Source organism: Komagataella phaffii, chromosome 2 (assembly GCF_000027005.1).
Source record: "Komagataella phaffii GS115 chromosome 2, complete sequence".
NCBI classification, from domain to species: Eukaryota; Fungi; Ascomycota; class Pichiomycetes; order Pichiales; family Pichiaceae; genus Komagataella; species Komagataella phaffii.
This window is the reverse complement of record NC_012964.1, coordinates 2,017,977-2,044,072: the sequence shown is the minus strand read 5'-3', so window position 1 is coordinate 2,044,072 and position 26,096 is coordinate 2,017,977. Positions and strand designations below refer to the sequence as shown.

Here is a 26,096-nt window from a genome sequence, read left to right as displayed (position 1 = left end):
TAAATGCAACCCTTGAAATTGCAGCTTATGGTCCAAGTATATCCCTATAGACCACTTCCAAAAAGGTACCCGAAATTTCAAAAAGGTCGCCGAAACGCTGAAACTGTAGTGAAAATTGGAATACTGATACAAGGTACTAACCCCCACAGAATTCAGTTAGAGCCGAGTTATAACGTTCCATTTTTACAGCCGTTTGACCGTGGTGAGTCTTCAAAAATGTTTGCACTGATCTGACTCCATTGGCAATGCTGCTAGTACAGATCAATAGAAATCAATCTTAGTCATGTGCATGTTCTTTTCCATTAGTGGTTCCTTCAACTGATGATAAACTTGCTCGCGCTTCTCTTCATCGCATCTTTGAAGAGAAGAAACATGTACTATGTCTTTATTCGTTCCAGAAGATGACAATCTAGAAGTTTACAGGCCAGAAGAATCGATTGATGATAGAGCTCCCGAAATATCAATTCCCCTGAAAGAAGCGGCTCACCAGGAACCTATTGTGTCAGATCCCATAGATGTTCTCTGTTCACTACCTCTCAAGTATCAACATTTGATTCTTGCAGATTTGTTGAGACAAGACGGTCTTTTACTTCTTGGAAAAGGCTTAGGACTGGAGGTGATTGTTTCTAACCTCCTGCATGCATTATCTAGTCCTCTAAGAGAAAATAAAAGAGGCTTAATCATACTTCTGAATGCTACCGAGTTTGAAAATGAAAAAATTAGAGAACTGTTGGTAGAATTAAGCTGGGTAGAGAAATTGAATAAAGGAATGAAAAAGAGCGGACGCAAATTTGTCAGAATTGATGCCAACTACGTAGTAGGAAAGCGGTCAAAGATATATGCTTCTGGTGGTATCATCTCCGTCACATCTAGAATATTCATAGTTGATTTACTGAGCAACCTTCTCAATCTGAATTTAATAACAGGAATAATTGTTTTACATGCAGAAAAAGTTACGGATACTTCTAATGAGTCTTTTATAATCGATTTCTACAGGCAAACAAACAAATGGGGTTTTGTGAAAGCAATATCAGATGATGTTGAAAAATTCATACATGGTTTTCAGCCTTTGAAAACAAAGTTGAAAGATCTAAAGCTTTCAAATACTTTGATTTGGCCAAGATTCCATATCGAGGTGGCCAACTCGTTGAAAATGAATTCCAAGAACAACTTGGTTGTTGAAATTAGTGTTTCACTTACAAAGAGAATGAAAACAATCCAATTAGCTATACTTTCCTGCATTGAAGCATGTATCAATGAGCTCAAGCGACACAACCCTGAAATGTCTACAGAATATTGGGACATTTCCAATGCACTGAATAAGGAGTTTGTCCAAGTCATAAGAGCCACATTGGACCCGGTGTGGCATCGATGTTCTTGGACAACGAAACAAGTTATCCACGATATTTCCACTTTGAAGGAACTGCTGGGTTATCTTTTGAATTATGACGCTATAAAGTTTTATGAAACGATAAAAACCATATTTGATGTCAACAAATCTACAAAGAATTCATCTCCATGGTTAATGTTAGATGAGGCCATTTCAATTCTTTCGTTGTCAAGAGAACGAGTCTTTTTGCAAACCTCCAGCGAGCCTCAAAGCTTCCTATTGGAAGAACTACCTAAATGGCAGCAGCTAACGGAAATTTTCCAAGATATTGCTGATGACCGGTCACGCGGGAATATGAATGAAGGGCCCATCCTCATCATGTGTAATGAAAGGTCAACATGCGTTCAACTCAGAAAGTATTTATCACAAAATACAAACAGGGCTACACCTGGCCGTAAGTTTATGATGATGGGTCTTAATCACTACAATCAGGTCCAGAAAGCCTTAAAACAACTGAAAGAAGGACTCAAACAAGAAAAGGTTGTGGAAAGTACTGATTTAGAAGCTCTTACAGTTTCTAAGACCTTCACTAGGAATAGAGCCCACGCAACTAGTTCCAAAAGAAGGCGTACAAGAGGTAACAAGGCCATTCAAGCCGTTGATCGGCTCTACAATAGGGATGCTTTCATTGAACAGGACAGTGATCAATTGAACATTTCAAATTTAGAGGAAGATTCAGATCCAGGTGCGGATTTTGAGGTTACCGGCTCAAGGAACCTGATTCTTTCTCATTCAATTGAACCAGCAGATCAAATTGTTATTGAGAAATTTGACGCTAGAACTAACGAATCATTACTTGACGAGTTGAACCCCTCTCATATTATTCTCTATGAGCCAAATTTATCGTTCATCAGAAGAATAGAGGTTTATGAAGCTATCCGTAAACAGCGTGCAGCACAGACATTTTTCATGTATTACAAAGACTCTGTCGAAGAGGAAACTTACTTGAACTCTATCAAAAGGGAGAAAGAAGCGTTTACGAAACTCATTAGGGAAAAGGCCACCTTAGCGTCGCATTACTCTACTGATGAGGATAATCAATTTAGAGTCACAAAAAGTCAAGTATTCAACACCCGTATAGCCGGTGGAAGTGCATTTAGAACACCGACAGATGAGTCAAGTATTATTGTTGACGTTAGAGAGTTTAGATCATCTCTGCCAAATCTCTGCTACCGAATTGGGTTGAAAGTTGTTCCAGCAATGCTAACTATAGGCGATTACATCATATCTCCGCGTATCTGCGTTGAAAGGAAATCCATTCCTGATTTAATCGGAAGTTTCAACTCAGGACGGCTCTATCAACAGTGTGAACAAATGTTTCGTCATTACCAGCTTCCAGCTTTATTGATAGAGTTTCAAGAAGGGAAATCTTTTTCTTTAGAGCCGTTTGCAGAGTTGAGAACTAGACCAAACCAAACCTCTCAACAAATGACCCCCAGCACGGTAAAGTTTTTTCAGCAGGATATTCAAGCGAAACTAATCACTTTGTTAATTGCTTATCCAAAATTAAAGATTTTCTGGTCGTCCTCTCCAACTCAATCGGCACAGATTTTAATTTCCTTGAAAGCAACTGAAAGGGAACCAGATTTGGAAAAGGCCATACAAGCTGGGGTCGATGCAAACATGATGAATAGTTCTGGCGCCCCGGAATTCAATGACGCAGCCATAGATGTACTTACTCAAATACCAGGTGTGACCAAGGTCAATTATCATTTGATTATAACTAAAGTGAAAAACCTCAAGAAGTTTGTCAATCTGTCGTTACAGGAGATGCAGGATATAATCGGAAAAGAGGCTGGATCTGTAGCCTATAACTTTGTTAATTGGAAGTTCAACTCCACGTCTACAAATTCAAATGGATTAAATGTTTAACTCTATTGAAATAGGTTTATCTATACATAATTATACAGTGGATTTACCAATCGTAATGCTTTATTCACTCCAGTTCACTACCACGCCAGTCATCTAATCGACACCTAGGCCTCTCTCCTGAAGCTTCGAGGTCAACTGGTGAAATGTTTTCTCCAGTTTGATAGACTCTATTGTAATAACCGGGTTAACAGAGTTTGCAATAGTTAATACAGTTTTCTCAAAAGCAGGAAATAGTCCTGGAAGTTGAGAAAGCCTTATGAGATCATCGTCACCTAGCTCACTAAAAAATAGTGCCTTCGAAATAAGATCGTTTGTAAGACTTAGACATCTGCCTGCCATCATTACGTATGTGGGGTTATTGGTCTTGATGGCAATATTCGTCAAGTACAATCCCAGAGTTAGCAAATTTGCACCAATATTATCTTTTGTCGTTAACCATAACAATGGAAGGTTGATGCTAAAGTTATCGGGAGTGATCATGTCCATAAAAATTTTGCATACTAGGAGTCCTTCAAAGATAGTTGGAGCTAGCTCTTCAACAAAGGCAGGAGCGTTAATGAGTGAATCTAATGGTAACGATAATAAGGCAAATGAAAACGCCTTAGATAAGAGGTGCCCATTCACTTCATCACCAACATATAACTTCAATAACCTAAAAGTATGCATCTCATCTGAATAATTGGGAGCAGACGGATCAAGTTCACTGACATAATTTTCACATAAAACGTCGGCCAATAACTTTTTGTTGTTTGGGTTTCTAACCAATACCTTGGCCAAAATGTCAACACAGAAAGAGTGGTATCTTTGGAAGCCTGGCATATTTCTTTCAGTCATTGAACGATCTTTCTTATCCTTATCAAGAATCCCTTTTATCTTGATACCCATTGAAAAACATAGCATTAAGAGCAATAGCGCATCTTTATGATTTCTCAACTGTAAAAATTGAGAGATGCTAGAAAGTATCATCAACGAATCTTTGAGTAAGGCCAAAATCTTTCTCTGAAATCTAAACTTCTTGGGATGTTCGGCTACAGATTCCAAAAGTTTAAAGAGAAAACGGACAAACTTTGGATTCTGACCTATAGTTTCCATGTTGGTAGTAACAAAAGATACGTTTCTCAAAAGCATTGTGATTGTGGCCAGCTGTTCGATATGGAGTATGTCGTCATTGTTGTAAGAGCGGGTATAAATATCGGAAAATATAAGATCTGCTTCTTTTCTACAGCTTGCTAATAAGTCTGCATAGTCAGGAAAAGAAAATGCATCGGGAATTGATCGTAGCGTCGATTGTTCAGAATCAGCAGTAGAAACCTGCTCTTCAGAATCAACAAAAAGTGAGTCAGAAGGAGAATTGGGACTTTTCTCTTCTATGGGTTCGGAGGTAAAAGAGTCAACTACTATCTGGACATCAGTGCTTTTCTCTCCCGAGTACTTTGAAAATATCTCTTCGATAACATCATTTGAGTCATACAGAGTTGTGTTGTCGTAGTAAATGGGTTGCGATTTGGAGGTTTTTTTCCCATTAATGACCTCATTCAACACATCAAGACCAACATCACTTAATGCGTCAAGCAGGTCAGGGCATTCACTCAAATTGAGCAATAGGCTGTGATCCGCGGAAACGACCAGCAAAACATCTAGAGCAGTGTTTATTTCTGATAAAATCCCACTGGATAAGGACATGGTCAAAGCATGCAAATCCACAGAGCCTAGTTCTGGGGCAAATAAAAATAACGGTTTTGCTTGTTCCAATTGTTCCCCCAATTGAAGTAATTTGTCCATTTGATAGCCAGCAACGGTATCTAACAGTCTTTGATGCGGAACGTAGTTGTGCGCCACTTCAGGTTTATAGATTTTTCTCCTTGATGCTCTTGAGAAGTCGTTGTGGCTGGTATATTGGGACTTGAATAATTGGTTTGCTGTCTGGAATCAAAGGGTACGGGCTGACCAGGTGTATTACTCCCATGCATCCCATGAGTAGGTGGAGTTGGCTTCGCCGAATTGTGAGATGCGATGGATGATGGGGCAGAAGTGTTCTGCTGAGGAGACATCGGTTGTTGTAATTGACTCCGTTGAGGTATTACCTGCGGTTGTTGTTGTTGTTGCTGTTGAATTTGAAATTGTCGTTGCTGTTGTTGTTGCATCTGCTGTTGCTGTCGTAGTAAATGCTGTTGCTGTTGTTGTTGTTGCTGCTGCTGTTGCTGAAGCTGTTGCTTAGACTGTTGCTGCAGGTGCTGTTGTTGTTGTTGGTTTGGTTGTTGATTTTGATGTTGATGTTGCTGTGGCTGCTGTTGTTGTTGTTGCTGTTGAAACCTTTGTTTCTGTCGTTCAAATTGAATTTGAAGCTGTTGAATCTGTTTCTGTAATGCAACTTTTCTTTGAGCCATTTCTGTCTTCCCTTCTGGAGTCAGAGAAAATTCCTCAAATGGCAAAAGGTACTGAGCATATATAGCTGTAAGCTCATTGGCAGCGTTCGGAGAAAGATTGAACTTAGAAGCAGCTAAAGCCCATTGGTTATGCTTAGAAACATTGTGGAAACCGCCCATTTTTGATCCCACTAGGATATACAAAAAAAATATGGGCACCTTTTTTCCTTCGATTACAGGCTGAATCAAGTTTATACCCTTCCTTGCTAGAAAGTCTTGTAGAGTGCGCATAAAGCTGTCTATTTGCAGAGCATTAATTTGATTCTGCAGCGCCCTCTGCAACTGGAACGCCCTGGCAGCTTGTTGTTTCTGGTTTTGAGCTTGGTTAGCCTGTACACCTTGAGGAGAATTAGCCGGGTAGTTTTGCTGAAACTGTGGAGGAGAATTTTGCTGTTTCTGCTGTGTCTGTAGTCGTGCTTGGGCTTGGGCTTGAGCTTGGGCTTGAGCCTGCGCCTGTGCTTGTGCCTGTGCTTGAGCACGCGCCTGAGCCTGTTGCATTTGCTGTTGCTGTAGCTGCTGCTGTTGTTGTTGAAGTTGTGCTTGCTGTTGCTGTTGTTGTTGTTGTTGTTGTTGCATTCTTCTATAGTTCAATCCCTGTTCTTGTTGGAATTTTTGATACAGTTGTTGCTGCTGGGACGAATTAGAATTTGCTTGGTAAAGAGACGGCGATTGTCTTCTTAACTGGTTTTGCATCTGAGATTGATGTTTGGGATCTCCAACAACCTGTTTGGAATCCCCATTAGACATATCCTGAAACTGCTGTTGCAGTTGACCAGGAGTTGGTGCTTGAGAATACTGTTGAAATGACGGTGACTGATTCTGGACTTGCGATACCATGGGAGAGTTAGAACTTTGCATATTAGAAGGCTGATTGAAAAATACAGAAGGATCCGCCGTCAAACCTAGTTCGTTCTGGTTATTGGACTCATTAGAACCTGTGTATTGCTGGGGCCGTTGCTTGGACTGGTCAAGAATGGACATTGGATTCACACTTTCCTCCCCGGTAAAATTCTCATTCATATTCAGATATGACATGATATATTGATCTTGATTATTACCGTTACTAGGGTTAAAAGTCTCTTGTTCATTTACCCAGTGCTGGTCAGCCATATTTATCACGGTGAAGCGAAATAAATAAGACTTTCCACCATCCAGAAGCGCGCGCGATGCGTAAATAGAAACTAGAGTAGGGAGTGCTGGAAGGTGGCTGGTCCTAGCCTATCCCCTGTGTGCCTTGCGCAGGATGCGAAAAAAGGCTGAAATAGTACAGTATGATAAAATGGTCTATCTATTTAATAAACAAAGTGGAAAATGATTACCAAAACTTCCACCATCTCTCCTCATGCCGTTTGGCTAACTTTTTGTAATACTCCATCTCGTTCCAGCAATCTCTTCCATACTCACAGCCAGCCATATTCACCACAAAGTCCCTGTCGCTTTCACAGTAAAAAAATTTTGGATTGTCTGCTTGGTCTGAACAAGCTCCTGGTGGAAAAGCATTGATGGATCTTAAGGGAATAAAACCTGTTCTAGACCGAATCCAGCCTTGATGATCATAAAGAGTTTCTAGAGCATCCTGCTCTTTGTGTTCCCAAGCCATATGCATTTGTTCATAAAGAGCGGGGTCCCACCAAGCATCCAGTAAAGCCTCTGTCCACTCAGATTGACGAACAAAAAATGATCCAAGATTGAAACCTCCACAATCTTGGGCAACTATCAAATCAACCGGTTGACTGGTGTCTGTGTATGGAACATGATTTTCGATACCAATGGGGTTGAAGCTTGTGACGGTTCGATAACTTTTGCTTCCCACAGAGTTAAGCAAATATTCCTCTAAATCAACGTCCATATCCATTATCAGAGTATGTAAATCCAACCACCAAAACCATTCCGTATTTGGGTACTGTCTCATGGTTTGTTTGAGAATATCTACCTTTTGCCAACCTTCTCTCCACTCGTGACTATACCGTCTTTTTAAGGTCAGGTCTTTAATTGCTAGGCCATAACCATGTTTAGAAGCATATTTTTTTTTGTTGGCGATGGAACTTCTTTCAACTGACCATTCCTGAGGACCTTTCCATTTTTGGACACCACCCCCTTCATTAGCAGCCAAGATGATTACGACTCTCGGATCCTTGTTTGAATGGAAATGGGGAACTAAAGGGGCCGAAGTAAAAGTAGATACTAAAAGTAAGAATACTAGTAGTATAAGCAGCTTCTTGTATTTGTGTATTTTACTTGATAGCCATCTGATGGTGTTGTTGTAGGAATTCTCACCGTTATAGGGCTTGAATTCAAAACTTGGATCCAGATCAGAGTACAACCCCTCCTCTTTACTCAAAGGAAGCTGGAACCTTTGCCTAGACATTTACAATGGATACTATAATCCAAAATAGATGGCGATAGAGATATGAGAAATGTTGATCAATGTTGAAAATACGTTTCGTGAGATGCTCGACGTGATCTGGATGCCGGACTTCGCTAACAGTAATTCAGGGGAGGAAAGAAGGAGCTAGTATCAAGTTGGATATATGTGGTCTACTTATTGTGGGGTTTCGAATTCTATCTAAAAGTCAAACATTTTTCTGAATTGGGCCAATCCCATACCTGGATATACTTTATCAACCAAGTCTCTCCTATTCATACCCAAAAATGCTCTCTTTAGGGTCTCGACAAGGGCATTATTCTGAAGGCCCTGATTACTACTCATTTCTGATGCATCAACACCTTCAACCTCATGCAAACTAATTCCAGTCAACAGGTGTTCAACAGCCTCTTTATATCTGCCCATGTTTATGAATGAAACACCAAGATTATAGCGAGCCCTAACAAAGTTAGGATTCAATTGCAATGCTCTGGAATATGCCTCTACTGCCTCCTCCGGTTTGTTGTAATTAGCTAAGGCAGCACCCAGTCGATTCCAGTTCAAGGCCTTATCGGGCTCAACCTCAATGGCGGCCTTGAAACAGTCGATAGTCTTGTCAAACTCTTCCATTGAGTAAAACAATACACCTAAGCCAGTTTGAACGTCAGCATCCATGCTAGCAACATCTGGTGATAATTGTGCTGCCTTCATGAAAAGCTCTGTGACACGCTTGTTCTGCTCAATACGATCACCACCATCCAAATCTGGATTACTCGAGCGTGCCCTGGAAGCAATATCAGGGTATTTCGTCTCGATCCACCTTTCCAATGTAGCATAAGCAGCATTGTCATAACCATCATTAATGTAAGAAATTGCAAGAGTCATCAGAGCTGCTAAATTGGTGGGGTCCAACTCCAGGCATTTCTCTAGAGCTGCAATACCGTCTGACTCCTTTTCATTTTGGGTCTGGACCTCACCCAGTTTTAACCAAGCATCAACGTGCTTTGGGTCTTGTTGGACAGCAGCTTCGAAAGCAAGACCTGCTTCGCTTAGTTTAGCTCCACTTTCCATTAATCTCATACCAATTTCATAGGCATCTGGATCGTTACGGAATTGATTCTTTTCCTCATACTTGTATTCTCCGTAATTGAGCCTTCCTTCGGCGTATTGGGCAAAATCTTTCTCCCATTGAGCCTGAAACTGGTCGTTGGTTAGCTCAACATCGGCGTAACTCACCTGTATGTCATCCCAGACTTGCTCGAATGTATTCTGTTCTTGTTGCTTTGTCTTGGGTTCTTGGGTTTTACTGTTCAACATGGACTCGATATCCTTGAATTGGTCTTCCCATTGTGTCTGTGATTGTTCTGAAGTCTGAGCCTGAGCCGGGTTCTGTTGTTGCATTTGAGCAGCACGGTTCATCATGCTCCCGCCCATGAGTCTTCCACCCCCATATATTCCAGCTCTTACACCGGGAACGCTCAAAATAGGGTGTTGGTGCTGCTGCGCATGATGCTGAACTTCAGGACCTGCCTGTTGGAAATCCTGTGCCCAGTTAGTTGATTGAACAGGTGTTTGAACCTGGGCAGATGGAGCGTTTGCAACCATGGGATCCTTCATTCGAAACTCTTGGTTCCAGCTATTGTTTGCTACTTGCTGTGGTGCATTCATATTCTGTTGCATTACGTTCAGCTCGTGTTGCATTGGTTGGAAATTGAACGCAGGATTGTTTTGCTGCTGCATAAACTGATCCATTTGCTGCCTTTCCATTGGGGACATGGTACTTTCATTTCTCATCATTCTTTGGTTTCCTTGTTGAAATTCCCCATTCCTCATGGATTGTTGCAAGGATGTGTCATGTTGTGTGTGTTTGGTAAACTGTGCCAGAGGATTACTTCCCGCGGCACAGTCTGAACCTCCGCCAATAAGCGACATTACGATTAGTTAGATGGTTGGGTTGAGAATAGTTGGATGTGTTCAACAAACGGAGGGGGATTTCGCCACCTTTAAATACCCTTGCCAAAACTGATTGAATTGATCTGACCCCTATCGCTAACGGTAAAAAAAAAATGCGGAGGAGATGACCAGAGACGGATCGGACCGAAACAGATGAATGGAAGAGGGAAGGAGAGCTAAACAAAGTTTAAAAGGTTGCTAGCACGGTAAATTCTACAGCAACAAAAAAAAGAGAGCTGATAGCACAGACTATCATAAATCCACAAGTGTTGAATGGTGGAGCTCAATTTCCTCTGCTGACAATCTCTGTTGTGTAGGGAATGTGAGCAGCGAGCATGTGACACTTTAGGCTACGCTATCCCAGTTGCGAAAAATGTGAGGAGAAGAACCGAAGGCAGAGGTAGTAAACCGGTGGTAGTGTACAAAACCAATTGAAAAGTTCTTTAAAGTTATCGTTTTTGCTAGACCGTTTGGTTTGGAATGACATTATCTTTGAATGATATCTTGAATAAAAGAAAGAGGGTGGAGAAAGTTCAATTCCTATCTAAAGCAAAACGTCAGCAGCTAAAGCTAGAAAAGGAGCATCAACAAAAACAAAATGAAAAGATTCTTCCCATTGCAAAGAAGAAGACAGTAGCAAAAGATTCAGACTCCCTGCCTTCTGTTCCAGCAGATTCAAACGCTATACCTAATCATAACCGTAATGGATCTGTTAAAGCTAAGAAGGGTGATGCAAAATTTCAGTTTCAATGGAATCAAGAAGAAGACACATCACTTGACTATCAACCTTTGATCACTGTTAACGATGGTGTTGATCAGAGAAATATTGAAAAGGATACCCATTGGCGAAGAAAGTCAATATCTGAAATGACACTGAGAGATTGGCGAATACTTAAAGAGGATTTTAATATTTCATCAAAAGGTGGTGATATTCCTAACCCGTTGAGGTTTTGGGGTGAAAGTAACATCAAGAAAGAGATTCTTGATATTGTCCACAGTCTAGGCTTTGATGAACCAACTCCCATTCAGAGAGCCTCCATACCACTGGCTCTGGCCTCCAGAGATTTAATTGGTATAGCCAAGACTGGTTCGGGTAAAACTTTGGCCTATATTATTCCGGCTTTGAATTATCTTCTCCAACTTCCCCACCTTGAAAGTGGAGATCAAATCCCCCAAGTCCTTATATTGGTGCCCACGAGGGAGTTAGCACTTCAAGTTGAAAAGGAGTTTAAAAAATTCACTGTTAAACTCGACCTGAACATTATCAGTTTGATTGGTGGTCACTCTATAGAAGAAAATGTCAACAGCATTAGCCGTGGATGTGAAATTGTGGTCGCAACTCCGGGAAGATTACTTGACTGTTATGAAAGAAAAATGATCTCATTGGCGGAATGCTACTACGTAGTATTAGATGAGGCAGATAGAATGATTGACATGGGATTTGAAGTTCAAGTGCTAAAAATATTGAAACTTTTACCCACTGATCAGAATCGTTTCACGTCTAGACCACGCAATACATTTATGTTTACAGCTACAATGTCAACAGCAATTCAGAAAATTACCAAAAATTACTTGAACCAACCAGGAACGCTTACAGTCGGGGAGCTTGGCACAGTTGTTGACACAGTGACACAAGAAGTACGTTATTTCCCTAATGAGAATGCTAAATTAAATCATTTGTTTAGTATATTGCCCAGCTTTAGACCTCCCATTATCATATTTGTTAACTATAAGAAGACCTGTGAGTTTTTGCAGAATCAACTCTCTAAGAATACTGCCCTTTCATCCACAGTCATTCATGGATCTAAGAATCAAGATCAACGTGAGTTGGCAATCCAAAATCTTCGGTCAGGGAAGATAGATGTTCTGATTGCCACAGATTTAGCTGGTCGGGGAATTGATATTCCCAACGTATCTTTGGTAGTCAATTTTCAAATGGCAAATGGGTTGGATAGCTACACACATAGAATTGGAAGAACTGGAAGGGCTGGTAATAGAGGTTATAGCATAACTTATCTGGGACCAGAGGATTCCGAAATATTCTCTGAATTTAGAAAGCTTCTGGTAAAATCCGGAAGCAAAATCCCAGCTGAGCTTCGTCAACACGATATGAACGAGAAGAGAAACATGAGAAATATAGAATTATAAAAGGAAGGTCTATCATTATTAATATTAATCACTATCATCACTACTGTAGTCAACTAACGCCTGATTTTTCTGTGGGTGCGCTTTCTTATGCTTTAACTCACTAAGCACTGACAACGATCCGTTGAAAAAGGTTGGCGTGAGTGGTGAGGGTTGAATCATCTTCTGTCTTTTCGGAGGCAAATCATCTGTTTCCTCTGGCTCCTCAACGGTAACTGAAGCTCTCTTCTCCGATTCATATTGTTTTAATCTTTCTAATTTTTCGACCAACTGCTTGGCAATTTTTAGCTTTTGCTGGTTATGTTCATGTTCAATTTTGGCCTTGGCTTCTGGGTTTGGATCTTCGTTGGCCCATTTGACACTAAGGATTTCATTTTCATTATCGGGGTCCAAAGATTGGTGGGCCATTGCCTCCTTTGCAAATTGGGCATTCAACTCATTTTTATATGTAACAAATGCAATGTTCTTATTCGGTATCACTCTGATCCTGTCGATATCTCCCCATTCTGCAAAATTCTTCGAAATCTTTAGTTCTATAGAATCGTCTATTTCGTTAATCCTGCCAACGAATAAGGTGCGGTTGATTTTGTTAAAGTTTCCCACACCGCCCATGTCATCCCTATACTCTGCAAACTTCTCCCGTCCAAAACAGTCCAAAGTATGAGGAATCCAGCTATCAGTCTCCTTGGGCAAACGATGCAAATATTCACACTTTTTACCTAAACAGCATGCCCCTCTGGAAAAATATAAGCAGAAAAATGGACTTTGCTCTTTATCAGCTTTTGTATAACCTGAGTCCCTCTCTATATTACATCTGGTCTTTGAATGCGTTTGTGTATTTCGATCACTACTGTCGCCTCCTGACCATTTAGAGTACCATATATTGAAAATATTACCTGTCTGTGGTGGTCTCTCGTCAGAGTCGATAGACTCAGGATCCACCTGGACTCTGGCTGGTCTTCTTCCCATATACTGCTTTCTGATTGATAATTGTTTGAATGATAAGTATCCGCGACGAAAAATATAATAATATTCTTATAAGTCACAGCTATATAGTTATTAGGGACGCATCAATATGATGTCCAAGACCCACTGGAAGTATGGGTGGGAAAGTACCTTCAGTGCTCAAAGTGTCGTAATTATCGAACCAATAATTTATTCTACCTAATTCATTATGGAGGAAAATATATTGACTTTTGCAATAACGTATAATTAATTTATGATTTTTGTTTTATGTGAGACCTTTCTACACGCTAGTTGTATTGTTTCAGGAACATTTATATATTTATTCTAGTATGGTTTAAATCTATTGGAATGCTTATCCTTTTTCGTCTTTTTACTTTTCTGTTCTTTCGACCCATCCTTCTTATGCTTCTTAAATTTTCTATAATCTTCGTTCAAAGAGTTCTCGTCTTTGGATGTCTGTAATTCTTCAGAGTCAACGGATCCATCAGGAGCAGGCCAATGTGAACTTTGCCATATTTTCAGTTTACTATCCTCACCAGCAGTATAAATACGGGAATCCTTAAAAAAAACATCTCGTACTACCTCCTCTCCATGTGCGGGTTTAAATGTTAACTTCCGTTCCGTGTCAACTTTCTCATTTTGAAATGGGTAGAGAGTTAGAGATTCCTGCGAGTTAGAACCACATGCGACATATCCTGGATAGATGTTTACAACGTATTCACAATTCCAAGGTTCTCTCACGTCTCCAAATTGAACTGGTTGTGGTTCCTTTAGATCACTGGATTTATCATTTAGTTCGTGGATTGCAAAAGTTTCCATGTGAGATAGTGTATAAATCCTTGAAGCAGATAAAAAGTCTGCGGAATGAATAGAGGCAAAGTTAATGACTTGATGCAGGGCATCTTCCTCTTCCGGAAATGTCAAATCATATACGTTGACATATCCATCAGTAGACCCACTCAGTAGTAAGTCCTTATTGGTTCCATGAAATTTCACCTCTGTAATATCATCATGGTGAGATTCTGACAGTTTTCTCAAGGGTGAAGAATTTCTCAGATCCCATATATAGATCTCGGAATCTGTCCCCTCTAGCTCAGATCCTGCTCCCAGCAGTCCATGTTCAAAATCCAATGATAAAAACGGGACATTCTTTTCGTTCAAAAACTTCGACACTGGTCCTTGATTTATGCATCTAAAATCCCAAACTTTGACTCCATCCGCTGCTGCGGTGGCCACAATATTTTTCTTATCCACGTTTCTCAGTGACGATATGCATCCAGAATGAGCATCTGTTCTTGAAAAATTTCCGTTGGAGTCTACCAGGTTCAAAGACCCATCCGATAGACTTACAACAATTCCATGATTATCCAAGCTGGCAATGCCCAAAGCCCAATCTCCCAGCTCCACAGTATGAATTAATTGGGACTCCATTGATATTGGGCCTGCACTAAAAAGCTACATCTTTTTTTTTATAGTTCGCATCACTGTAACTAGATAGAAGCGCGCTCCAATTCCAGTTTTACTTTTCCTTTTTATCTACTGATTACATTGTTTATCGTCATTGATCAAAAAAGATGAGTAGTTTCCTCAGTAAGTAAAACTGTTACTTCATCGAAGCTTTTGAGCGGATGAGATTCTAACCAAGAATAGGAAAGGGGGGACCCAGGTTCACACCCAAAGTCACTAAGCGGGAAATCAAGGTTGACACTAAACAAAAAAATGGAACTGAAACTGAGAAAAAAGTAACGTTTGAAGAACCCGAGAAGTCTGCAATATCAGAAGTGAAAGAACTACCAGAAATAGAAAATGTGAAAGCAGAAGTTATATCACAGAAAGAACAACAGGAACAAGCAAGACCAGTCGCTCAGCAAGAAAGTCCTAAAGTGATTAAGAAGAAAGCGAAAGTGGGTGGAGAGGATAAGGAAACTGAATACGTTTTCCCTCATACAGTAATTCATCAGGAAGAACTACATATAAAAGTATCAGATAGTCAGATAGAACGATCGATGGATCTTTCCAGAGAACTGCCAGAAAAGGCAAAAACAGCCACAGATAATAACTTTGAACCCCCCAACTCAAGAACCAAGAAGGGTTCAGATTTGACAAAATTCTCTTTTCCTCCAAGCATCACTGGCGCATTCAGGCAAAAAAGGTTACCTTCCATTAGCTCCGGTTTGGGTACTGGTATGCTACTGAAAAATGCCTCTGGATCTAACAATAAAACCAGCTTCCCTCCCAAGAGTGTGCGTATCCCCGATATACTGAAAACTAAGACAGATAAGTCATCAGCGGAAAACATCAAGTTATCTCAATTATTTGTCGATGAAGCCGAAGAAGTGCAAGAGGAGAAAGACGAAGGCGACGACGTTGATGACGAAAATGAGGATATACACACTTCAAAACCTCCAACCAAAAATAAAAGAAGGGTTATGAAGGTAAGTGGATCCTCCAAGCATGCAAGAGGTGAGGAGGATGATGGTCAAGACTCGGAGGAACTCACTTCTGATTCGGATGGTACGCCCGGTGCGTCAAAGAAGAAACCTATAACTAACGAACCGAACAGTAAACGCAGAAAAACGCACAGTAAGAAAGTTGCTATAATGTTTACAACTGAAGGTAATAAACAACTAGCAATGGTACAAAACATCAATGTGCTTTTGAAGGACAAGCGTTTTCTGAAGAATGGAGATTTGTCAAAGTTGCGCATAGATGAGAATGTCATCTCATTGGCAGAGCTGTGCAAGCCAGCCCTGCCAATCGGTGAAATTTCCGATAATTTTGAAATAGCCGAAGATGCTCTAAAATCCCGAAGACTGAAATCTGCAGAAAGAAGATTAATCAGAGAAAAGGCAAGGGAAGAAAATACTACTCTGGAAGAAGTTAAGAAGAAGATCGAAGAAGAAAGGCTGAAGATTGTACAAAGTAACAGTGATGTTAATGAACTTGAGGTCACTTCCACTGTTAAAATTTTGGCACCAGAGGCTCCATCTACAAATTCCGTTAACACAGTGCAATTGCAGATTCAACAAGACGGTACAATTGGTGTGGACTCTGAATCACTTATGTTAAACCGCCACAAAAATGAAGGCAACGAAGACAAAGAACGTGAAGAAGAAAACAAATTCAAGAATCCAGTCAATTTTGGAACGTACGGAAAGTTTACATACAGTGAGCGATGGTCGTCTGAAGAAACTTTAAGGTTCTACCAAGCGTTAGCGTCCTGGGGAACTGACTTTTCGATTCTTCAACAATTGTTTCCCTATCGTACAAGAAAACAGGTCAAGAATAAGTTTAATTTAGAAGAGAGGAGGAATCCTGAATTGATTGGCATGGCACTGATGCGTAAACTGCCCCCGAATCTAGAAAAGTATTGTCAGGATACCAATAATAGTTTCAAGACTTTGGAACAGTACAACCAGGAACTGAAGGAACTGAAGGTGAATCACGAAAGACAATTGAAGGAGATGAAGGAGCTACAAGAGAAGTCAAGATTAGAGGACATTGAGTCTCAGAGATTGAGAGAAATTGGCCGTAGAACTGGAACGAAGAAAGTTACCAGAGCACAGATGATTCAAGAATTGCGTGCCAATCAGACGGTCGTCGGTACCATAGATGGTATGAAGCAGCATAGTTTAGATGAGACAGTAAGTCAAGGGTAAATGGGATATATTCCTTCGCGGGGGAGGACGTGAACTTTTTTTTTGATATTTATCTTAATGTATGTTAATAAAGACCGGTACAACTATCATGTATTCCCCAAAGGAGGTTTGAACTCTTCATTCACCGAGCATGTAGTCATTTACTCGCAGATCTTGAAGCACACCATGAAATTGAGCTATTTTGCTTTGTCGATCGGAGTTTCCATATTGATTGTCTCTCGGTTTCAGTTGGACGCAAGGTATTCGATTGGGTCTGTAATCGGCCTACTCATTATGGCAAATCACTTGTATCAGTATTTAAGCTTTGAAATCAAAGAATCACTGTTGGTTATTCCAAATACGGGTATACAAATAACTTCCACACGGATCAACGATGGTATTGCCAGGAGCTCCAAAACATTAGATTCGCATTTCATTTCTAATGAATACCTCTCCGATATTGTGATCAATGAGGCTTTTCAAGGAAATCAAGTTGTATACTACATGGTGGCTGTAACGAGGAAGAACGATAAAATCAAACTGCTGGTTATATTCCCAAAGCTCTTACCTAGACTAAACATTTTGCAGAAAATCCTCGCAAACGTAGGAAACCCAGTGGAGGTCAGCCAAGAATAAACACATACTTCCACTTATACTATTTATACTGAAGATCAATGTTCAGGTTTCTGCTTCAGGAAGAACCTGAAAGCACGATCAAATTTTCATCCATATCGATAATGTTTCTGACCATGGTCTTGCCTGCAAAATCGTGATCGTTCCACGAGAAACAAGTTCCCCTATGTTCAGAATGAGATGAGAGATGCTCAATCTTATGTGTCAGGGATTGAATCTTGTTACTACCGCTATATCTCACCAATGTCCCATTTTCCAAAAATATTAAAATTCTGTTATTTCTGGCAAGCTTCACATTCCATACCGGAGATTCAAAATCTAGGTCAAAACTAAAATCCAGCCCCAAACTCGAATCAAATACAGATATTTTCTTCTTAAACCAAACTAGAACTCGATCATTTTTGACTCTGATATCCTTCACTGGTTCGTTCAACAGCATGGTAATACGATCCGGATGATACCTGTATATCAAGCTTTTTAAATGATCGGAGTAATCCAAAACAATATTAACGATGCTCAAATTATTCCCTTTATCCAAGACCACAATAAAATGATTTCCAATAGCAAAATTTACCGGTTCATATTCAAATTCTTTGAATGGAACTAGACAGGGTCTCATTGATACGTGACTCAGTACCGGCTTATAATCAATACTGGACTTGATTCTCAGACCATTTTTAAAGAATACGAATCCCTGGTTGGGCAAGATATAGCAATGATCATACTGATCATTGATGTGCAATTGACATAATAGGGGGTTTTCCTTAATATCATAATTAAAGTCGTCGTTATTGTTGATGCTTTCTGGAAACTTAAACATCCTTGTATCTACATCATAATTGACACAAACCATAGGAGATAGAGGATGCTCATAAGCATTGATCCACAAATTCAAGTTGGAGTCAATTGCCATAAAATAGTTCTCCTTGTTTGTAAAGTTGATAAACTTCATACCTTTCTTGGGGTGTCTGAATTGAAAGGTCATCAGATAATTCCCCCCATTAATTGGATAGAAGTTTTCCACTTTTTCAGGAATCAATGGGATCTGCGGGTAAATGATTGTTGGTTTTTGAACTTTGCTACAATGAATGATCCAGTTTTGCAACTCTTCAGTTTGATGTAAAAAGTTATAGAGGGAGTCATTGACGAACAGCTGCAATTCGCCTTCTAAATTTAATCCCAAAATTCGACAGTTGGTCCGCTCCTGTGATTTGATTTTACTCATCATAGGAATTTTAACATTTTGAGTAGTATTGAGGACATGAACATTCTCCGTGTCGTCACAATAACAAGACTGGAAGCTTTCGTTCTCATGGTAATGAACCAATGTTAGATCCTCTAGCCATGTTGGCCCATTTTTGGAATGTGTTGTCAACGAATATGGAAGGGTATTGTGGGAATTAGAGTATTTGACATGAAATAGATAGGTAATGAAAGATGGCTCCTTGATCCCAAATTCGATGATAATTTCACGTATCTGTGATGGCGTTAGGAAACGAAATATTTCCAATAGCAAGTCTTGATTCATATTCAGTGCTAACTACTTTGAGAGAGAATACTGTAGGGATCAGTAGTTGAAAGGAGTTTCGGTGACATGCACTCAGATTTCAACTGTAGTGGTTACACGTGAAACCTGAACTTTCAGGGTAGTATGATTACAGGTATTTTCTGCTCTTTCTTTCAAGTGGCCACTTGATCTCTCTGCTTACTAACTGCTGCAATTTCTGTTTCAAAACTTACAGGCTCAAAGACAAGAGGCTCAACTGGTCAGTTCCTGATAACGGACCTTTTTGGCTATACGGCTACAACAGTTGTTATCAGTACAATTCGCGCCTAAGCTGTTGATTGAGCTTGGAATTGTGTGCTCCATACAATTATCGCGTCAACTCAGCACGTCGCTTAGTACTACTAGCGCAGATCTCAACGAGAGATCGCATACAACTTTGAACAACTGCTAGCATGAGTGGAGCTACTACCAACTCGTCTATCATAAACTTGTTGAATACCATCATTGGTGCTGGGTTGCTAGCTTTACCGTATGCTTTGAGAACTGATGGGTTAGTACTGGGAATGGTGATTTTATTGCTTTCTGCCATTGGCGCTGGCTACGGATTCTTCTTGCAAGGAGTAAGTAGCAAATATCTACCACCAGGTGAAGCAAGTTTTTTCAACGTTTGCCAAATTACTTACCCTGACCTTGCTGTTGTTTTTGATATTGCGATAGCCATTCAGTGTTTTGGAGTGGGATTATCGTACTTAGTGTTGACGGGAGATTTGATGCCTCATATTATACCAATTGAAAATTTGCCTATTGATGAAAGAATATTTTGGATTCTAGTGTCCACAATATTTATTGTTCCTACAAGTTTCTTAAAGAAGTTGGACTCATTGAGATATACGTCGGTAGTGGCTTTGTTAGCGATTGTATACCTTGTGGCTGTCATTTATGGAAACTATTTACAGGGATTACTTACAAATTGGGAAGGCTTTCCTGAAAGACAGCCAATTAGTGTCTGGAAACCGCAATCTTTCAAAGCCATCTCATCGACTTTTTCCATTGTTGTTCTAGCATACACAGGCCACCAGAATTTTTACCAAATTACCAATGAATTGTCCAACCCGACATTGAGAAATCTATTGAAAATCAACCTCGTTTCCACCATTATTTCATACTTGATTTTTGTTACTGTAGCACTAGCAGGCTATTTGACTTTCGGTAATTACATCTCAGGAAACATCATGCTTATATACCCCGATACTATTATAACCAGATTAGGTCAATCACTGTTAGTGCTTATGGTTATATTGTCTTATCCTCTAATGATTTTCCCGGCAAGAATTTCGTTCAATAATATTTATGAAGCATTCTTGAGGAGAACAACTAGGTCCGAAACAGAAGCCGAATTAGAAGCAGAATCGGAAGTGGATCCATTGTTGCCACGTTCAGCTCAGGAAGTTACAATATCTGGTAAGAGATTTACCTACTTGACCGTATTCTTACTATTTTTAAGTTACTTTTTGGCCATTACGATCAAGAAGTTCGAACTTGTCTTGTCCATAGTTGGCGCTGTGGGATCTACTTCAATCTCATATACTCTACCAGGATTTTTTGGTTTCAAATTGTTAAACTCTAAAAATCAAGATATAAGCAAGTTGTTAAGATCCAATAATAACGCAACGCTCTATGGTCATCCTGTATTTCACTCGCCAGTGTACAAGTATTGTTCTTTGGCCCTTGGCGTATTCGGAATTGTTGCAATGGTAGTATGTCTGTACTCTGCAGTCTCTAAATAATAACTTCAAATGTATGCATCTTTATATATAAAAACAATTCTCCCACGAAAAGTTCAAGAACTCTCCTCATCATCACTTCTAACGTCTTCAGCACCTTTGCCCGTTATTACCCCTATGAAAACTTTTAGAATGAGGTACATCCAGATTAGTGTGATAATTTGGAGACCTCCAAGAAGGAAAATGAAGTATCTAATGGTACTATCTGTATAGCATCGTACTGGAGTAACGTCCAAGGGACCTCCGTAGATTGCGTACCTGGAACAATCTGCGTTCATTAGATCCCTAGACTTGGTGCATGTGTGCCAGAACACGTAGTTGTAACACACGTGTCTTATAGCTATCCATGAAACCAAGAATATGAAAAACATCACGTCGCAGAGAGTGCTGTAACCACAGTATTTTAACATTTTGGCAAGACTGAGAAAAACGTCAACAATGTCCATCATAACCAAAATGACGTGTCCAATCTGTAAAAAGTAATAGTAGTAAGAGCCAATAATCAGCAAACAGGTTATTATATGATGCGAGAACATTTGAACATAATCTTTTCTTCTCTCCTCTATGTTCAAAACAACGATCTGCTGGAGCCAACATGACATTTGAATCAAGTAGTAAGATTTGAAGTAGAAATCCAGCTTATTGTTGGGCCAGCCGATGAAAATATGATCACAATTGAAAAAATAGTCGGACTTGTAGTATAAATAGAAGCCCACAGTCCATGACGTGGTGTAGTAGAATAAAGACCAACCCTGTTCTTTAAATCTGGTAAGAGCTTTTCTATTGTTAATCCCAACTATCTTAATTGCCAAGGGTTCTAGGACCCAATCCATCAAGACACTGCGAATAATAGTCAAGTTGATTATCCAGTAAATAACGAAAAAATAGTCGTCTTTACCAATATCATAAGTACCATCTAAGTTCTTGTACTGTAAATGAAAGAATTTATTAACGAGTGATTGAAATGAGGGAATTTGCTTTAAGATGAACAACGCGTTCAACAATGAAGATGCTAGTAAAATTTGATTTCTCTGTAACCATGAAGCCTTGGACTTTTTATAGATTTTGTGATTCTTCAGCTCGTTAGCACGCTCAGGCTTCTCAAAGCTTACAGTAGCATTTGGCTTCCTTGAAGATACACAACCGTCATCACTGAAATGTTGAGTTCCAGAGGAAGATGTTTCAACACCCATTTGTGTTTGTTAACTTGGCAATATTGGGTGTATGTGCGTGTTGTGTGAAAAGAAAAATTTAAGGCCCTGGAACATTCACAGTCGAGGTAGCCCATGAGATGGTTACGTAAGAGGACTAAAAAAAGTACATGGTGTTCGAATTGGAAGTTGGACCAACGGATTGAGGGAAGGCAAATGTCTTAAAAATGTATCCAGTACAGCTTTGGGAGTATGACAAAAAAGGGGAAGGGTACCACTTTCTATTTTATTGGTTACTGTTGTTCAAAGTTAGGAGAAGACGATGGACTGCCTTTCTCAGACTCAGTTCGTCATAACTATTCCAGTATTCATATAGTGTTAATAATTCTTGTGTGCTTTCTATGATCTCGTCCAAGTCCACTTTGCAATGGGCAAGAAATTTCACAAAAGTCTGTAGCTTTTTGGAATCCTTTGAAAACGTCACCAAAGTCATATAAAGGGATGTTATGGCGACAATGTGAGGAGGGAATAAGAGATGCATGTCCGTGATATAACTATCGTTTATAATTGACCAGCATGTTTGCAATTCGTCAGTGGTGATGGCAATATTATACCGTGGATCTTTCAAGACATCTTTCACTATTGATATCAATGAGTTGTATGGATGATGAACCAGCAAGAAACAGTCCAGTTCTTCTATTAGGTAAAATTCGAATTCGGCCAGTTTCGTCAAATCATTAGGAATAAATTCAGGCCAACAATTCCTTGCTTCACTTACTAGATTCCGTATATGTTGTGGACACTCCTCCATCTTGCAGGCAACATATATGCAAGTTGCCACCAGCAAGTAAATGTTCACTTCTTTGATAGAAACTTTGAGCAAGAATCGGGTCATAAATACCTCAGCTGTGCTCAGAATAACCTGTCTTAATACCAGTTTTCTTCCCAGTTTATGCATCAGGTTATGGAGATAGATTCTCATATTGGTGTCATACTTAATATTTATCCTGGAAAGATCAGAGCCTGGCACGTTTAAGTTCTTTTCCAATGCTTGTATCTGTTCTCTGTGTTCATTGAGTTCGTTTCTGGTGAATTGCCAATGTAATCGTTGCGAGCTAGACCAATAGCTGGCCGACATTGTCTTCGTTTAGTGGAGAGAAAGAAGATCAAGAAGCAGGTGGATGATTAAGTAAGAATCGAGAAGAAAGAGGGGGAACAAAAATAGATGCGACTTCAATGGTTATCACTTCTGATTTATCCCTATATAAACAAGTAAAGAAGTTCAAGGAATGGAAAACCCGACTATAGAGACAGCTGGCCGATGTTTGACATAGTCTGGAGGCTAAGCCAGGATGAGTGACCACTTAGAGGATAGTTTTTCAAAGAAGCAATTAAGGCAGATCTTTTACTAGTACTCATTCAATATTACTGGATAGTCACAGTAGCACTCCACGATAGCACCTGGCAGATTTTCAATTGCTTTCATTGAGGACTTCCGCCCAATTGGCTTATCCCTATCGGTCTACCATCTACACTGGATCCTTTGAAATGTCACCCGCGACAAGTAAAGCTTCAACCTATAAATTGGGAAAATTTTTCTCTCTTTCCCTTTCCCTTCTTATCCATGTCCAAAGAATTGTCATCAAGGTTTGCTAAAGGATTAGTATATAATCATATCAGCCTTGGGGAAAGTCTCCGGTCAAAATATTAGGTGCAAGCGCCATTGGCTAATATAAGCCATTACACCGATTGGACTAATAGTGTCAACATTAGCCATTGAAGTTCTTTCTACCTAGAATTGGGATATTGGGATACGTTTATTCGTGTGCAGAAAGGCATCTGGAATCTTTTCAATGCTTCTTTTGAGCTGAGTTGAAAAGTTTGCTTGTTGCCGATCGTACGCTATCGAACAGATTTATCCTTATCCGCAGGGTTTTGGGCAGTATTCTCTTTCAGTGGTGTTGCATATTGTTATTATCAATCGGTTCAATTTCATTCTTTCGGCATTGGGAATTTCGTTCCTAAGCGATAGTTATGACAGTTTTAGCCTAACCAGCTAACACCCAATGGAGCTTACTTTGTGGCATGGATCAACTTTTTTATTTTATCACAGGTCTGTTCTTTTTCAGAGAGATTAGCATAGTCAAATATGCCAGACCTTCCTTTTTTGCCTTTCTGGTTGCATCTATGGAACTCCTATAGGGTTATGGGATTCTGGAGATGCTTTTCTTTCTAGACCTTAATGATGAGATATTATAGCAAACATAGAGTCAAGCTCAGAGGCATTCTACATGTCAGAGACGAGAGTTGCAAATTTTTCTGAAAGGTTTATTCAAGAGTAAATATATGATACATAATATTATAAATCTGACATATTCATGTGTTGCGCCATTCCCATAAATGTAGCTCGTAGAAATGGAATGGAAGTAAACTATAGGGGAGAAGAAAACCTGTAAAGTTCTATGTCTCCCAATTACTAGTCAAATTATCGTCCGGATTGTTTGTCTGTAACTCTATGAAGTACAGGGACAATACGAGGAAAATATTGATCCAGTTCCAAAACTGCCATGAATGTACATCATCTTTCAATACCACTGGTTCATAATTGAAAAGCCCTGATTTTTGGCCGAAATTTGAGAGTTTGATAATCACCCAATTCCAAGAATCATTCTCTTTGTCTAATTCATCATTATATTGGAGCATCAAGTTAGTGTACACCGCAATGATTATGCATGGAGAGTACAGGTAAATCAACTTCAAATAGTAATTCTTGAAATTCCTGTTGTTGGGTTGTAAGATTGGAATTATCTTTGTAGCTGCAAAAAACACACCGATACGGTACGCCAGTGATAGGATGATTGGCAAGGTTAAATTGCTGCTTGATAACTTTAGGAACTCCCAAATTGACTCAAATGACTGTGGAAAGCTTTCAGTCAAAAACTCAAAAGTCTTATTGCTGAAATATTTGACGATCTTATAGTATTGTTCCAGTTTGGTCAAATCGTAGCTGTAGTTGTAGTTGTGATAGGCGTTGGAAAGAGAAGTAATGAAGTTCTTGTTGATCATCATAGAGTGTTCGTTAATTCTTGTAAATTCTTTCATGATAAATTTTATCAAGTTGTTTATATTGTGTTGACTCAGCTCGGGGAACAAATCATAAATGCACTTGACAATATAAGAAATCAAAAGCGACGACTCCAAAGGCGACGCTTTGTTTTTCATGATCCCATAAATTGACAAAATAGTGGTTAAAGTAAGAATAGACCCCAACAGAGAAGCTGATAGTGAACCAATAGTAGTTGAAACGTAAATTCTGAGCACAAAATACAGCGACGATGATATAATAATGGAACTTAACATCAGATTGAGGATAGAAAGTGTATCGGATTTATTTCTGACCAACCAAGTTGAGATCTGGCCCACTGCCTGAATCAATAAAAGAGAGCAAAATCCTTCTAGGATGATAAACAAAGGGGTCGAATTGACTAAAAAGAACTTCCACGAAGAGATGATATAATTCCACCAAATATTCTGTAGGATATCATTTGTAAGAAGCCTATGATTCTCTTTGAAATAAGAGAGAAATGTAAACAACAAAGATGGTAAAAGCAAGTGCTGTAAATAATACAAAAAGGAAGATAGTATCCTGTTGCACTTTAACACTCTAATCGTAGCTAGTACGAAGTACAATAGAAGGATAGATATGCTATAACTCAGTCCACATTCTAATCCTCCGATTTCAAACGACAATGGGGTTGTAAGTACAATCAGCACCAAGTAAAGGGTTGCTAGCAGAACACGAAGCAGCCCTAAGATATTTTCGGAGCGTATCTTGGGCATTGTTTGGAGAAGAAGGAGGGTCAAGAAACGTTTGGTCAAGGATTTCTCAGCTGCAGTTATATCGCGATTAATGGTAAGCTTTTTTCTTACTGTGCAGGCAGTTCAGGGTTAGTACCAACATCCTTGGATGCTACCTATTTAGTCCTATAAGGATTGAAGTAACTGGTAGCCACGTGAAGAGGTACCATTGAAACTGCGGGATTCGATTTGCTGGAGAATATTTATAGACATTCGCCCAAGAAGCACTATCTTCCACTACTAATGTCTTACTTCGTTGCAAATTCCTCAGGTAGTAGTATTTCAGCCTACGTAGTAATTCCTAGTGGCAGCTACTTCATTTCGGAAAGGTAAGAGTTTAGTACGTGGTTGCGAACCTTCAACGAGAAACACTTCACCTTGGAAAGCCGCTCATCTTTAATATCTGAA

At 39.6% G+C, this 26,096-nt stretch overlaps 13 protein-coding genes across 13 annotated transcripts; 4 read left to right on the top strand and 9 right to left on the bottom strand.

Annotated features, from left to right (window-relative positions):
* Positions 1-379: 379 nt before the first annotated feature.
* PAS_chr2-2_0184 (Single-stranded DNA endonuclease (with Rad10p)) lies at positions 380-3,262 on the top strand (the record flags this gene model as incomplete). Its single annotated transcript, XM_002491972.1, has 1 exon — positions 380-3,262. The coding sequence occupies one exon, from the start codon at positions 380-382 to the stop codon at positions 3,260-3,262; it is 2,883 nt and encodes a 960-aa protein (XP_002492017.1).
* A 93-nt stretch (positions 3,263-3,355) lies between these two features.
* On the bottom strand, positions 3,356-6,798 carry PAS_chr2-2_0471 (uncharacterized protein; the record flags this gene model as incomplete). Its single annotated transcript, XM_002491971.1, has 2 exons — positions 3,356-5,100; positions 5,211-6,798. 2 exons carry the CDS (start codon positions 6,796-6,798, stop codon positions 3,356-3,358), a joined length of 3,333 nt encoding a protein of 1,110 aa, XP_002492016.1.
* Positions 6,799-7,003: 205 nt separating this feature from the next.
* On the bottom strand, positions 7,004-8,056 carry PAS_chr2-2_0185 (Subunit of a Golgi mannosyltransferase complex; the record flags this gene model as incomplete). Its single annotated transcript, XM_002491970.1, has 1 exon — positions 7,004-8,056. One exon carries the CDS (start codon positions 8,054-8,056, stop codon positions 7,004-7,006), a length of 1,053 nt encoding a protein of 350 aa, XP_002492015.1.
* Positions 8,057-8,254: 198 nt separating this feature from the next.
* PAS_chr2-2_0186 (Peroxisomal membrane signal receptor for the C-terminal tripeptide signal sequence (PTS1)) lies at positions 8,255-9,985 on the bottom strand (the record flags this gene model as incomplete). Its single annotated transcript, XM_002491969.1, has 1 exon — positions 8,255-9,985. One exon carries the CDS (start codon positions 9,983-9,985, stop codon positions 8,255-8,257), a length of 1,731 nt encoding a protein of 576 aa, XP_002492014.1.
* A 501-nt stretch (positions 9,986-10,486) lies between these two features.
* Positions 10,487-12,154, top strand: PAS_chr2-2_0187 (RNA helicase in the DEAD-box family, involved in RNA isomerization at the 5' splice site; the record flags this gene model as incomplete). Its single annotated transcript, XM_002491968.1, has 1 exon — positions 10,487-12,154. The coding sequence occupies one exon, from the start codon at positions 10,487-10,489 to the stop codon at positions 12,152-12,154; it is 1,668 nt and encodes a 555-aa protein (XP_002492013.1).
* A 24-nt stretch (positions 12,155-12,178) lies between these two features.
* PAS_chr2-2_0188 (Protein involved in pre-mRNA splicing, component of a complex containing Cef1p) lies at positions 12,179-13,120 on the bottom strand (the record flags this gene model as incomplete). The annotated part of the gene is made up of 1 exon (XM_002491967.1): positions 12,179-13,120. The coding sequence occupies one exon, from the start codon at positions 13,118-13,120 to the stop codon at positions 12,179-12,181; it is 942 nt and encodes a 313-aa protein (XP_002492012.1).
* Positions 13,121-13,441: 321 nt separating this feature from the next.
* Positions 13,442-14,548, bottom strand: PAS_chr2-2_0189 (uncharacterized protein; the record flags this gene model as incomplete). The annotated part of the gene is made up of 1 exon (XM_002491966.1): positions 13,442-14,548. One exon carries the CDS (start codon positions 14,546-14,548, stop codon positions 13,442-13,444), a length of 1,107 nt encoding a protein of 368 aa, XP_002492011.1.
* Positions 14,549-14,691: 143 nt separating this feature from the next.
* On the top strand, positions 14,692-17,391 carry PAS_chr2-2_0190 (Essential subunit of RNA polymerase III transcription factor (TFIIIB), which is involved in transcri; the record flags this gene model as incomplete). Its single annotated transcript, XM_002491965.1, has 3 exons — positions 14,692-14,707; positions 14,768-16,732; positions 16,850-17,391. The coding sequence occupies 3 exons, from the start codon at positions 14,692-14,694 to the stop codon at positions 17,389-17,391; spliced, it is 2,523 nt and encodes an 840-aa protein (XP_002492010.1).
* A 55-nt stretch (positions 17,392-17,446) lies between these two features.
* On the bottom strand, positions 17,447-18,916 carry PAS_chr2-2_0191 (Hypothetical protein; the record flags this gene model as incomplete). The annotated part of the gene is made up of 1 exon (XM_002491964.1): positions 17,447-18,916. The coding sequence occupies one exon, from the start codon at positions 18,914-18,916 to the stop codon at positions 17,447-17,449; it is 1,470 nt and encodes a 489-aa protein (XP_002492009.1).
* Positions 18,917-19,347: 431 nt separating this feature from the next.
* Positions 19,348-20,682, top strand: PAS_chr2-2_0192 (Vacuolar amino acid transporter, exports aspartate and glutamate from the vacuole; the record flags this gene model as incomplete). Its single annotated transcript, XM_002491963.1, has 1 exon — positions 19,348-20,682. The coding sequence occupies one exon, from the start codon at positions 19,348-19,350 to the stop codon at positions 20,680-20,682; it is 1,335 nt and encodes a 444-aa protein (XP_002492008.1).
* Positions 20,683-20,735: 53 nt separating this feature from the next.
* On the bottom strand, positions 20,736-21,872 carry PAS_chr2-2_0193 (Ceramide synthase component; the record flags this gene model as incomplete). The annotated part of the gene is made up of 1 exon (XM_002491962.1): positions 20,736-21,872. The coding sequence occupies one exon, from the start codon at positions 21,870-21,872 to the stop codon at positions 20,736-20,738; it is 1,137 nt and encodes a 378-aa protein (XP_002492007.1).
* A 244-nt stretch (positions 21,873-22,116) lies between these two features.
* On the bottom strand, positions 22,117-22,968 carry PAS_chr2-2_0194 (Cyclin-like component of the RNA polymerase II holoenzyme; the record flags this gene model as incomplete). Its single annotated transcript, XM_002491961.1, has 1 exon — positions 22,117-22,968. The coding sequence occupies one exon, from the start codon at positions 22,966-22,968 to the stop codon at positions 22,117-22,119; it is 852 nt and encodes a 283-aa protein (XP_002492006.1).
* Positions 22,969-24,290: 1,322 nt separating this feature from the next.
* PAS_chr2-2_0195 (uncharacterized protein) lies at positions 24,291-25,670 on the bottom strand (the record flags this gene model as incomplete). Its single annotated transcript, XM_002491960.1, has 1 exon — positions 24,291-25,670. One exon carries the CDS (start codon positions 25,668-25,670, stop codon positions 24,291-24,293), a length of 1,380 nt encoding a protein of 459 aa, XP_002492005.1.
* Between the last annotated feature and the right edge of the window lie 426 nt (positions 25,671-26,096).